The following is a 14,491-nucleotide window of genomic DNA, read 5'->3' on the forward strand; positions in this document are numbered from 1 at the left end:
TCTTCAGAAATGAAGATCCAAAAAACTCAGGGGAAACTCTTCATTTTTAGGCTTATGTTTGATGAAGAATGGACAGTCCTGTAGAAAAGTGATGAAACAAAAAGGGAATGAGCCTAGTGGTAATAGTCTGAATGGGGAAAGTCATCAAGGTCTATCTGTTCTGATTCTTCTTGGTCTCTGTGTGGCATTCTTTCCTCCTGGATATAGCGTCAGACCCCTTTTGGAATGAAGGTCTTAAGGTCAACTATGGGACAAGGTAGTTCAGATAATTTCTTTCTAGCCAGCTCCTATACAGAAAGGAAGGGGAAGGTTAGATTTAATATTTTTAGGCTTCATGGCTGGCTTTCGGGAAGAAGGTCCTAGTTTCTATGACCTGCCTTGGGGGAGAAAGAGGAGCAGGAGAGAGAAAGACAGAAGAGGGTCAGAAAGAGACTTTGCTTCTGAGACTCTTCCAGTGTTCTTCAGTTCAAAGTACTCCCAAGGAACAATACTTTGATAACAGTAAGTATCACTCTATGATAGTTGACATAGTATCAATACTTTGGGGTATTGTTTTCTGAGCCCCAACAGATAACAATGAAGTATCACTCTACGATAGTTGATATAATATCTAACAGTTACACAGTAAAACAGCACAGTCATACATTCATTTAAAAATATTTGTTGAACTCTTCCTTTGTGCCATACTCCAAGTTAATAGCTAGGGATAAATGGAGAGCAAACATAGGCCTCATGCAGCTTACAGTTTATTGAGAAAGAAGATAGTCACAAGTAATTGTAGGTGTGATGTATGCTTTAAGGAAGTATGAGATGTCTATAATGGGGTCCTAAGTCTGGAGTATTAGAGAATCCTATAGATGGCAATGATGTTAAAGGAGAGACCAGAAAGATGATTAGGAGTGAACTAGAAGAAGGGAGATGATAAAGATTTCTGTCAAGGTAGAAGGTATATCACGTACAGGATCCTAAGGTAGGAAAGACCAGGCTGTGCTGGAGGAACTGAAAAGAGGTCAGTAAGACTGAGATGGGGGGGTCAAAGATGATGACCTTGGAGGTGGGCTTCCAACACTGTGAGGTCAGTATTGTCATTATTTCCATTTACATACACACGGTATGGATATTCCTTCTCTGTAGCTTTCATTGACTTTAAGAGCATAGCTTGGTGTTGAGATGGTGTGGGACAGAACACAGTTGATCAGAGTATGGTTGTTTTGTATTCATCTTGTGATGACACTGAATAAGTGCATATTTATCTTTTACCCTGTAGGGAGTTACTACAATTTTATAGAGGAAAAAGGGCTCAGAGGCTGAAGTGATTTATGCATGATTGCACAGCTGATAAGTGATAGAGCCAGGATTTAAACGTGGCTCTGTCAACATCACAGCCCTTGTACCATGTTGCCTCTATATTTCAGAAATAGACAGAAGGCTTTACAATTCATGGCTCATATTTAATTCATGTAGTTCAACCAAGCATGTTGGTTCACACCTGTAATTCCAGCACTTTGAGAGGCTGAGGTAGGAGGATCACTTGAGACCAGGAGTTTGAGACTAGCATGAGCAAGAAAGCAAGACCCTGTCTTTAAAAAAATACAAAAATTATCCAGGCATGGTGGTGTGCACCTGTGATCTCAGCTACTTGGGAGGCTGAGGCAGGAGGATCACTTGAGCCTAGGAGGTCAAGGCTGCAGTGAGCTATGATTGCACCACTGTACTCCAGCATGGGCGACAGAATGAGACCCTGTCAAAAAATTTATGAATTAAAAAAATTCAGGTAGTTCATGGCTGATTTCGAGATATTAACCCATATTAGACAGTAATAAAGTTGAAGAATAAGCAGAATTTTAATTCTCCTAACACCAGGTTGGGTAATTTTGGACAGCAAAAATATAATGGAGATTTCAATTATACAGAACTTTCTTCTGACTTTGACTTTGTGTTACAGAAACAAGAGCTTTAAATTAATGGGAACTATGTTAGCATTAGAAGGGGACTATGATAACTTCTAAAATAACACTATGAGTTGTTTTGGATAGCTCTATAAATTCATTGAGTGAAGGATGTTAAGAGACCTCCATTGACTATCACAAAAAGGTCCTATCCAAGGGAATAAAGGAGGATACATCTTTGGTGAGGCAGGAGTGAAGTCACTACTATAGACCTTTGTCTCCTGAAGCTTGGTGCTCAATCCATGAGCAAATTATCCATTTTAAGCTTTCCCAACAGCTTGTGTATAAAATTTGGCTTGGAATAAATTACAGAGTTTGTGTAAAAGTCTCTAATGCATGCTGCATGGACTGGTCACTGCCATGTATTCATCTTTCACTCTTGGAAGAGTGGAAGGTCCTTGCATGTCCCTCTCTTGCATTCTGCTTTTGAAAGTCTACCAGCTCTTAGACTAGGGAGTCAAATCTAGTTAACCATACCTAAGTATTTTGTTTTCTTTAAAAGCCTGGAGACTGGTCTTATTTTTAACATGTTGTTTAGAAGAAAAATACATTCTTCTATTTAATAAAGTGTGTAATTTAAAAGGATATTAGACTGAAAATTTAAGCTAGTCTCCTTAACCACATTTATGAGAAGCCTGACTGTTTGGACCATGATTGTAGTTGTATTATTCTGCCATCTAAGGGGAAATAAATAGTCCCTTGAGATGTAGATTTATAATCTTCAGCATATGGAACAATGAAAGTGATGTCACAGATTATTTAAAAAATAAAATATCCAAAGCACTCATGTTATATTTCTGCAATATGTACCATTCCTCATAGCTCAGTTATTTATACAATGAGGAATGTATATTAAATATATATTACACATGTCATAGCATTGGTGACTATAACTGAACAGAAAGGAAAAAGAAAAGCATGTCATATACCAGGCCACATCATATTTAGTGTATAAGAGGTTCTCACTGTCACCAAGAGGCTACCCTGTTTCTGTTATCTGTTCCAAGATAGCTGCCATTAAAAAAGTAATTTTACTGTGCAAGTCATGGTTTCTTAAGTGACCACTCAGAACAAATTGCTGAAGTTTTATGTCATATTTTTTCTTTCACATGACAATATTGAGCACTGATGATGTGTATTGTTTGAGCTGGGAGGTATGTGCTAGTAATACCTTGCAAAATATATTAGAAATAAATCAAGCCCTTACTTCTTGCAGGCCCTTGCTGCTGGGCACTTGCATATATGTGTTATCCAACTAAATCATTACAAGACTCCTCTGGTAGGTGTTATTTTTTTCATTCCGCATCTGAGAAAACAAGCCCAAAGCCATGAACTTGGTTAAGTAGCTAATAAATGGCCAAGATGGCACTGAAAGTCAGGTCTGTCTGCAAATTCCCTTCTCTTTCCACTACATCAGAACATTTGTGGTCTTCAGAAGGAGGAAAAAAAGGATTTTAAAAGGTGCCTTGGTACAGATTAAATTTTATTAGTGCAAAAGTATGTGTGTTTATGTGTTTAAGACTTGAAACAACTGGATTTTTTGTAGTTGTTGTTGAGACAGGGTCTCACTCTGTCTCCCAGGTGGGAGTGCAGTGGTGTGATCATGGCTCACTGCAGCCTCGACATCCCAGGCTCAATCGATTCTCGCATCTCAGCTTCCTGAGTAGCTTGACTACAGGTATGCCCATCATGCCTGGCTAATTTTTGTATTTTTTTGTAGAGATGGGGTTTCTACAGGTTGCCCAGGTTGGTCTCGAATTTCTGGGGTCAAGTGATCCTCCTACCTCAGCCTCCCAAAGTTCTGGGATTACAGGCCTGAGCCACCGTGCCCAGCGCAAATGACATTTTTGATAAGTTTTCCTGATGGCATATGACTAGCATGTTTGGCCAGCATCATTGTGATTAAATAATCTAATTTAAACCAGGAACTACAACCCAAACAATGGCTGGGATTCAGCAGATAGGAAAGTAAGGAAGTACTTGTTATCATTTGTCAGTGTATTTATATTTTTATGCAGCTTGAACTGTGGGTCACGCTGCAGACACTGTCCTTTAAAACTGTCGGAAATCTCTGCCTCTTCCTGAGCACTGATGGCCTCTTCCTTTGAGGGAGCAGCTCATACAACAATTTTGGAAAGCAGCGGTGATGACTCCCTTCTCCTTGGCGTTGAGTGGTTCCTTCCTCTTGAACAATTGGCTCTAGATGACAGTGACCAGTGCAGACTAAAACACGCTGTTGATTTGCCTTTTTATGTAGTCTAATTTCTAAAAAAACAACAACCCTTTAAAAGAGATGGGAATTTATACTTTCCAACCAACTTTCTGTGATTTCATTAAGCAACCTTGGGTCACACTCATCTGTGCATCTGAGAGGCCTACAGCAGCACCAAGTCTCATCTTTGCTTACACACATCTAACAAGTGCAGTCAACAATAATTGATGTTGTGAATTTATTTTTACGTGCTTTATTTTTAAATTCCAAACTGACCCCTGCCTCCCAGGATATCTTGAATGCCCATCCCTTGCTTAGCTAGTGTAGGCTTAGACAATGCAAATATATTTTAGGATCAACCTTTAAAAACCTATTCAGAGAAATAAATCTGCCAGAAAAACTCTAATATTTATTATTTATTGTTATTTATTATTGACACTGTGTGCCAGACATTAAACATTTGTCATCTCATTATTTTGTACACAGTATATTGGGTTGTGGCTTACACAGTGCTTGGAATGGTTTGTCTTCCTCCTTTCTCTCCCTAGCAAACTTCTGTTCATCTTTCACTGCTCAGGTCTTGTATCACCTTCTCTTGTTAGGAACTGCTTTGCCTCCCTCCCATGGGCTGGGTAACTGACTACTATCCTCTTTGTGCCTCTTACCGCACTTTATAGCTACTTCGATGCTGCTACTCTGGATTGCATTGCTTTATTTATATGTTGGACTGTGAGCAGCCTGAGGGCTGGGACTACACCCATCAGTGTATCTCAATGTGTGCCTTCATCAGCTCTTCAGACAAATAACTGGCTCAAGCTGAAGTTATTCTTCTACCATTAGTACTTGGTTTTGTCAATAGTCTGCCAGTATTGTGCTACCAATATGGCATAGGCACTGGCTGGTCAGAACAGAAGCTAGTCATGGAGTTGAGGCCTTTTGAAGTACCGTGGTTCCTCGGTCTAGAGATCTAAAAAAGGGTCTGGGGGCAGTAGGGCAGGTGTGTGTGTGTGTGTGTGTGTGTGTGTGTGTGTGTGTGTGTATGGGGGTGTTGCACAGGTAGTTTTTCTCCAACTCATATGGAATATTTCAGTATTTTAAGAGCTGGCTCAATATCAGCTTTGGTCCTCCCAGGTAGTGAGTTCCCAAAGAATGGGATTCTGCCTGTACTGCTTAGTGTCCCTAATATGGATATCTCAATGCAACTCAGGTGTCCAAAACAGGTTAAACTTCTACAGCAAATGTTAATGTTATTACATAACACTTCTTTTTAAAACTTCTCTGAATTTTTCACATTACTGTTAATGGTACTACAGTTGACCCTGGAACAACATGGGTTTGAACTGCACGTGTCCGCTTACACACATTTTTTTTCAATACATCTCTTCTGTCTCCCCTTTCACCTCCTCCACTTCTTCTGCCTCTGCCACCCCAAGACAGCAAGACCAACCCGTCCTCTTTCTCCTCCTCCTGTTCAGCCTTCTCAAAGTGAAGAAGAGGATAAAGACCTTTATGATGATCCACTTCTACTTAATGAATAATAAATATATTTTCCCTTCCTTAAGATTTACTTAATAACATTTTTACCTAGCTTATAGTAAGAGTACAGAATATAATACATATACAAAATATGTGTTAATCGACTTTATGTTATCAGTAAGGCTTCTGGTCAATAGTATGTTCTATTAAGTTTTTGGGAGTCAAAGGTTATAGGCAGATTTTTGACTGTTTGTGGGTTGTGGAGGGTGGGTCAGTGCCCCTAATCACCCTGTTGTTTAAGGGTCAATTGTACTCTCTTGTTCACATGGGATAGAAAACTTTGGAATTTTCTGGTTCTCTCACCTTCACATCCAAACCAAAATCCAGTCAATCACCAAGACCTTTCCAAGATTCCATCCTAGTTTCTGCCCCTTCTTTGCTTTCCCAAGGTTACCAGTTTGTACCATATAATTCCAGGCTAACTTATTATAATACTCCCTTCAGTCCCTCTGTTATTTTAGCTTCAGTCCAGGCCAGCTGGCACCATGGTTTTTTTTTCTCCTCTCCTTTTGTCCAATCCAGGCTTTACAGGGCCCTGCTTAAACCCCACATCTTCAGAGAAACCTTCCCCTGCTGACTCAGCCTAGCAGGGGCTGTCCTACCCCTAGATGCCCTAGTGCTTACTGTCTGTAGCATGCATTTGGATGTTAACTGTGCTCTACTTTGTGAGCCTGCCTAACCGTAATTACATCTTCAAATGACATTGAACAGGTGGCTGTCCCTCAAGTAGAGAGCACACATGGCTGTTAAGTAAGAATTAATACGCTCACCAGGGCATAATGGTTCAGGCCACTTAGATTTTTAAGATTTCTTGATAGAAATAATTTCAAATTCTGTAACTTGGTTGCTGAATAGCATGAAATTTTGTTAAGGAAAAATACTGAATATGACCTACTAAATGAATTCCTAACCTACAAAAGGATCACAACCTCCATTTTATAAAACCCTGATCTAGACCACAAAGGCCTTAAAAAGAAGAGTGTTTCTCTCATAATGGAAAGGTAAGACCTGGAAGCAGAAGCCTTTACTATGAGTATAAAGTATTGCAAGAGAGGCATAAAGCATGCAAGTCTAGAGGAGGGAAAATTGCACAGTGAAAATGACTTCCTATTGTAGGAAGATGATTCTGTTTGTGGGAGAAGGGACTTGGCAGTGGCTTAGCAGTTTATAGATTTTCCCTTGAAAATTAAGTCATTCCTTGCAGAGGGTTTTTTTTTTTTTTTTTTTTTGGCCTCCATAAGGGCAGATGGGAAAAACACACATTTCCTCCTCTCTAGTTTTCCTTAGGCTTTTATTTATTTACCATTTTGTTTTCCTTCTCAATATTTTTGCTCTTGCATAATAGCAGGACTTGTTGAGGTTTTCTGATTTGGACTGTGTTTCTAAACACTAAAATGAGCAAAGTGGGGAGGTTCCAAGATGGCTGAATAGGAACAGCTCCAGTCTACAGCTCCCAGCATGAGTGATGCAGAAGACGGGTGATTTCTGCATTTCCAACTGAGGTACCGGGTTCATCTCACTGGAGCTTGTCAGACAGTGGGTGCAGCCCATGGAGCAGGGTGGGGCATTGCCTCACCTGGGAAGTGCAAGGGGTCAGGGAATTCCCTTTCATAGCCAAGGGAAGCCATGACAGACAGTACCTGGAAAATCAGGACACTCCCACCCTAATACTGTGCTTTTCCAACAGTCTTAGCAAATGGCACACCAGGAGATTATATCCTGTGCCTGGCTCAGAGGATCCCACGCCCACAGAGCCTCGCTCACCGCTAACACAGCAGTCTGAGATCGAACTGCAAGGCGGCAATGAGGCTGGAGGAGGGGCGTCTGCCATTGCCGAGGCTTGAGTAGGTAAACCAAGTGGCCGGGAAGCTCGAACTGGGTGGTGCCCACCGCAGCTCAAGGAGGCCTGCCTGCCTCTGTAGACTCCACCTCTGGGGGCAGGGCATAGCTGAACATAAGGCAGCAGAAACTTCTGCAGACTTAAATGTTCCCTGTCTGACAGCTTTGAAGAAAGTAGTGTTTCTCCCAGCACGGAGTTTGAGATCTGAGAATGGACACACTGCCTCCTTAAGTGGGTCCCTGACCCCCGAGTAGCCTAACTGGGAGACACCTCCCAGTAGGGGTCGACTGACATCTCATACAACCAGGTGCCCCTCTGAGAGAAAGCTTCCAGAGGAAGGATCAGGCAGCAACATTTTCCGTTCTGCAATATTTGCTGTTCTGCAGCCTCCACTGGTGATACCCAGGCAAACAGGGTATGGAATGGACCTCCAGCAAACTCTAACAGACCTGCTGCTGAGGATTCCGACTGTTAGAAGGAAAACTAACAAACAGAAAGGACATCCACACCAAAACCCCATCTGTATGTCACCATCATCAAAGACCAAAGGTAGATAAAACCACAAAGATGGGGAGAAACCAGAGCAGAAAAGCTGAAAATTCTAAAAATCAGAGCACCTCTGCTCCTCCAAAGGAATGCAGCTCCTGGCCAGCAACGGAACAAAGTTGGATGGAGAATGACTTTGACGAGTTGAGAGAAGAAGGCTTCAGATGATCTGCAATAACAAACTTCTCTGAGCTAAAGGAGGATGTTTGAACCCATTGCAAAGAAGCCAAAAACCTGGAAAAAAGATTAGACGAATGGCTAACTAGAATAAACAGCGTAGAGAAGACCTTAAATGACCTGATGGAGCTGAAAACCATGGCACAAGAACTACGTGATGCATGCACATGCTTCAACAGCTGATTCGATCAAATGGAAGAAAGGGTATCAGTGATTGAAGATCAAATAAATGAAATGAAGCGAGAAGAGAAGTTTAGAGAAAAAAGAGTAAAAAGAAATGAACAAAGCCTCCAAGAAATATGGGACTATGTGAAAAGACCAAATCTACATCTGATTGGTGTATCTGTAAGTGACGGGGAGAATGGAACCAAGTTGGAAACACTGTCCAGGATATTATCCAGGAGAACTTCCCAAACCTAGCAAGGCAGGCCAACATTCATATTCAGGAAATACAGAGAACACCACAAAGATACTCCTTGAGAAGAGCAACTCCAAGACACACAATTGTCAGATTCACCAAAGTTGAAATGAAGGAAAAAATATTAAGGGCAGCCAGAGAGAAAGGTTGCGTAACCCACAAAGGGAAGCCCATCAGACTAACAGCAGATCTCTTGGCAGAAACTCTACAAGAGTGGGGGCCAGTATTCAACATTCTTAAAGAAAAGAATTTTCAACCCAGAATTTCATATCCAGCCAAACTAAGCTTCATAAGTGAAGGAGAAATAAAATCCTTTATAGACGAGCAAATGCTGAGAGATTTTGTCACCATCAGGCTTGCCCTATAAGAGTTCCTGAAGGAAGCACTAAACATGGAAAGGAACAACCGGTACCAGCCACTGCAAAAACATGCCGAATTGTAAAGACCATTGATGCTAGGAAGAAACTGCATCAACTAATGAGCAAAATAACCAGCTAACATAATGACAATGGGGAAGAAGCAAAAGTGGAAACCCCTGATAAACCCATCAGGTCTCATGAGACTTATTCACTATCATGAGAATAGCATGGGAACCGATCCCCATGATTGAATTACCTCCCCATGGGTCCCTCCCACAACATGTGGGAATTCTGGGAGATACAATTCAAGTTGAGATTTGGGTGGGGACACAGCCAAACCATGTCATACCACCCCTGGCCCCACCAAATTTCATGTCCTCACATTTCAAAACCAATCATGCCTTCCTAGCAATCCCCCAAAGTCTTAACTCATTTCACCATTAACCCAAAAGTCCACAGTCCAAAGTCTCACCTGAGACAAGGCAAGTCCCTTCTGCTTATGAGCCCGTAAAATCAAAAGCAAGTTAGTTACTTCCTAGATACAATGTGGGTACAGGTATTGGGTAAATACAGCCATTCCAAATGGGAGAAATTGGCCAAAACAAAGGGGTTACAGGCCCCATGCAAGTCCGAAATCCAGTGGGCAGTCAAATTGTAAAGCTCCAAAATGATCTCCTTTGACTCCAGGTCTCACATCCAGGTCACACTGATGCAAGAGGTGGGTTCCCATGATCTTGGGCAGCTCCACCCCTGTGGCTTTGCAGGGTACAGCCTCCCTCTCAGTTGCTTTCACTGGCTGGCATTGAGTGTCTGTGGCTTTTCCAGGCTCATGGTACAAGCTGTCAGTGGGTCTACCATTCTGGGGTCTGGGGGATGGTGGCCCTCTTCTCACAGCTCCACTAGGCATTGCCCCAGTAGAGACTCTATGTGGGGGCTCTGACCCCACATTCCCTTCCACCCTGTCCTAGCAGAGGTTCTCCAGAGGGCTCCACCCCTGCAGCAAACTTTTGCCTGGGAATCCAGGCATTTCCATACATCTGAAATCTAGGCAGAGGTCCCCAAACCTCAATTCTTGACTTCTGTGCACCTGCAGGCTCAACACCATGTGGAAGCTGCTAAGGCTTAGGGCTCCCACCCTCTGAAGTCACAGCCTAAACTCTACGTTGGCCCCTTTAAGCCATGGCTGGAGTGGCTGGGACACAGGGCACCCAATCCCTAGGCTGCACACAGCACGGGGACCCTGGGCTCAGCCCACGAAACCACTTTTTCCTCCTGGGGCTCCAGGCCTGTGATGGGAGGGGCTGCCTTGCAGTCTCTGACATGGCCTGGAGACATTTTCCCCATGGTCTTGGGGATTAACATTAGGCTCCTTGCCACTTATGCAAATTTCTGCAGCCAGCTTGAATTTCTCCTCAGAAAATAGGTTTTTCTTTTCTACTGCATCGTCAGGCTACAAATTTTCTAAACTTTTATGCTGTTTCCCTTTTAAAATGGAATGCTTTTAACAGCACTCAAGTCACATTTTGAATGCTTTGCTGCTTAGAAATTTCTTCCTCTAGATACCCTAAATCATCTCTTTCAAGTTCAAAGCTCCACAAATCTCTAGGGTGGGGCAAAATGCCACCAGTCTCTTTGCTAAAACATAAGAACAGTCACCTTTGCTTCAGTTCCCAACAAGTTCCTCATCTCCATCTGAGACCACCTCAGCCTGGACCTTGTTCATATCACTATCAGCATTTTTGTCAAAGCCATTCAACAAGTCTCTAGGAGGTTCCAAACTTTCCTGCATTTTCCTATCTTATTCTCAGCCCTCCAAACTGTTCCAACCTCTGCCTGTTACCCAGTTCCAAAGTTGCTTCCACATTTTCGGGTATCCTTTCAACAATGCCCCACTCTACTGGTACCAATTTACTGTATTAGTTCGTTTTCATGCAGCTGATAAAGGCATACCCGGGACTGGGAAGGAAAAGAGGTTTAATTTGACTTACAGTTCTACAAGGCTGGGGAGGCCTCAGAATCATGGCAGGAGGTGAAAGGTGCTTCTTATGTGGTGGCGGCAAGAGAAAATGAGGAAGAAGCAAAAGCGGAAACCCCTGATAAACCTATCAGATCTTGTGAGACTTATTCACTATCATGAGACTAGCACAGGAAAGACTGGCCTCCATGATTCAATAACCTCCCCCAGGTCTCTCCCACAACACGTGGGAGTTCTGGGAGATACAATTCAAGTTGAGATTTGGGTGGGGACACAGCAAAACCACGTCACGTGCCAAATGTAAAAATACACATATGGTTGTAATGCACTTTTGTGTGTGTTTTAATACCACAATATAAAGTTATTGATGGTTTTCAGTCATTGGGAGTATTTTTTGAGCCTTTGCTATGGTCAGGGACTTGTACACACACCACTTTGAATCCTTGCAACCTTGAAAGGAAGTTATTAGTTTTCCCTTTGATAGATGAAGCAACTGAAGTACTGAGATATGAAAGAGTTTTCTGGAAATCATCTAGCTAGAAAGTGGCACAATCAGCATTTCAACATGGGACTTTCAGGCTATAGAGCTGGGCTATTTTCACTGTGCTGAGCCAACCTCCAAAACAGTGACAGCAGAGTGTGGTGGTGACTGTTCTGGAAGCTGTCATAGGATCAGAGAAGGAGCATTCTCCTTTGGGCCTGGGGTTGTCCTAGAAAACTTTGCAGAGGGGACAGCACTTGAATGAACATTCTGAGGATGAGGTAGTAATTTTTTTTGTAATGATGTGAGAGAGGAATGCATTCCAGGCAGGAGGAAATCCATATAGAGAAGCCTGGAGACTTGAGAAAGCATATGTCCAGAGCATTTCTGGAATATGAAGTGGGAGAGGGCCATGTGGTAGAAGATGAGGCTGGAAAAGAGGTGAGCAGGGTGCCAGGACAGACATTATCAGCTTCTCTGAGTTTGCCTTCGCTACGGCCTTGTGTACCACTGGTTAGTTGGGTTGTGTCTCCTCTTTGCTGCCGTAACAATCACCCTGTTCTCACCCACATTCATAATGTGCATTCCTTATAGAGAAATAATTTCTTTGCTTGCTTGTCTCCTCTGGTAGACTGTGGCCTCTTTCAGAGCAAAAAATAAGGCTTTTTATCCTTATATCCAGTATAGCCAGGCACACACAGTAAGTACTCAGGAAATGGTGGGACGATGAAAGAGCCTTGTCTTTGCCGAGGAAGCTCAGTATTAATTATAGTCACCTATGTGTTTACAGCTTTTTTACCTTTCAAGGTTGAGTTGGATTTTAACTGGGTAATTGTAGGATCTGTTCACATTTCCTGAGGCTAACACACCTCTGATAGAAAACAGTCTTGCTAGTAGCCCCACAGGCCTAAAGTAGAGTTAACTGGTGTATTCTAAGTTTGGGTGAGGTCACTTGGTCTTCAGGTGTCACATCACACTTCTCACTTCTTCCAGTTCAACTCAGGAGTCATTGATGTAGCAAGGCCTGGGCACATTGTGTTTTGCACTTTGTGGGTACAGAGATTAGCCAGAAAGGGAGAGGCAGTAGGGCATGGTCGGGAAAACACAGCCTCTCTACTCCATAGGGTTCCTCTGAAGAACAATTGAGATTATTTACATATAGTCCTAGTTCAGCCCTTACACTATTCACGGGGCAGGAAGAAATAACACACATGGTGTGTTCAATAGATTCTAACTTTTTTTATATGGGTTTTTTTTTTTTTTTTACAGTTTTACAGTTTATAATAGTATGGTGGTTATAAGACATGCATGTATAAATAACTACAGTGCAAGGCTACATTTGAAAAGATTATAATATAGCTAAAATACCATGAAAGCACAAAGAAGGCAGGAATGTTTCATGAAGGGAGTGGCGTTGAATAGAACCCCCAGGACCTTTCACAGGGTAGACGGCTGTGTGGATTAAAGGCTTAACTATTGCCTGCTCCAAGACTTCTTTTCTGACCACCCTATGAAAAGTCGTTCTGCCTCTGTTATTCTATATCAGAATAAAACCTGTACAACTAGTTTCCTTTTTTTTTTTTTTTTTGAGACAGGGTCTCACTTTGTTGCCCAGGCTGGAATCCAGTGGCGTGATCACAGCTCATTGTAGCCTCGAACTCCTGGGCTCAGGTGATCCTCCCACTTCATCCTCCTGAGTGACTGGTACTACAGGTGCATGCCATTATGCCATGCTAATTTTTGTATTTTTTGAGGAGACAGGGTTTTGCCACGTTGCTCAGGCTGGTCTCAAACTCCTTGGCTCAAGTGATCTGCCAGCTTTGGCCTCCCAAAGTCCTGGGATCACTGGTGTGAACCACCGCACCCAGGTAAAACTTGTACAATTAGTTTCTAAGTTCTTATTTGTGTGTTTGCTTGTTTGTTTTCTGTTTCTTGTTGTCTGTCACCAGACTATAAGCCCTGTGAGGGCAGTGACCATATCTAGGTTGTTCACTGTTGTAACTCTAGTACTTATCCCATGGTAGGCACTCAAGAAATACTTACACATCCCACTAGCTCTGGGAAGTTGTTGATTATCTGGTGATGTGGTGGCAAAACCACCTGAAAGTAATCAAAGGAAGCCACTTGGTTACATTTGAACTTGCTGTTATTGTTCTGAGCTTTTTGGTTTCTGCTGAGGATATCCTTTTCCCTTCCTTTATCTTTTTTACAGCGCCATTATCATTTAGACCGGATGAATGTGCAAAACAATGAGTAGTCTGTAGAGTGTATCTTTAAGATAATGATAAAAAGTCCCTGGAGGACATTTTATAGTGAAATCAGGACTGCAAATTTGATGTTGGAGTTTCCAGGGAGGAAAAAACTTAGACATTACTTTCCTCAGCTGCTTCCTTTGGTAGATGCTATTCATGTGGGGATTTTGTAAAGTTTAATTTTCCAGAGTGCTTTAACATCATGTATTTTTCAATGTGATAAAAACATTTATTTTAAAGCAGTCTCTGAAAAGAGGTTGTAGGTTTTGTTTCAATGGTTCTCATGGTATCATTCACAGAATATTCTCCATGGAGGAAGAAGAGTTGTATTTTAGCATTATGTTGTAATATTATGTTTGTATGTGCCTTTTCTTTTTTAAAAATGTAGTTTATTAATTCATCAGAGGTAACCAGTGAAGATTGTGGCTGCTGCTGTCTTTTATCTCACCAGGTGGAACAGGACCTAAATGTTTGAGAACAATTAGTTTATTACCTTCTATTAATTTCTTTAATAGGTTTTGGAGAAAAGGGTAGCAATAGAATATGCTTTATTGACTTCTATTAAATGCTGGGGGGAGCCCGATGGCCTTGGAACTCTTTTGCCAATTTAGTGGGGCGTTTAATGTTTACAATGCCCACAGTCAGGGCCAGTGCACAACCTGTTATAAATGGGCTATAGTGGTGACTACAACTCTTCAAAAGACTTCCTTTTGTTGATTGTTGTTAAATGAATACTGCTGATGTCA

General features: G+C 42.0%; 1 protein-coding gene across 3 annotated transcripts in view; it reads left to right on the forward strand.

The window, feature by feature from the left end:
• PRCP (prolylcarboxypeptidase) overlaps positions 1-14,491 on the forward strand; it is an 80,208-nt gene that overhangs the window by 13,650 nt on the left and 52,067 nt on the right. Inside the window, exon 2 of one of the 3 annotated variants that reach the window (XM_004093116.3) lies at positions 3,166-3,228. The exons of the other annotated variants lie outside the window; for them this stretch is intronic. Within the exon in view, the coding sequence (XP_004093164.2) occupies positions 3,166-3,228 (63 nt within the window). The remainder of the gene's footprint in view (positions 1-3,165; positions 3,229-14,491) is intronic. 3 annotated transcript variants of the gene reach the window in all.

Source organism: Nomascus leucogenys, chromosome 15 (assembly GCF_006542625.1).
Source record: "Nomascus leucogenys isolate Asia chromosome 15, Asia_NLE_v1, whole genome shotgun sequence".
Classification (NCBI taxonomy): Eukaryota; Metazoa; Chordata; class Mammalia; order Primates; family Hylobatidae; genus Nomascus; species Nomascus leucogenys.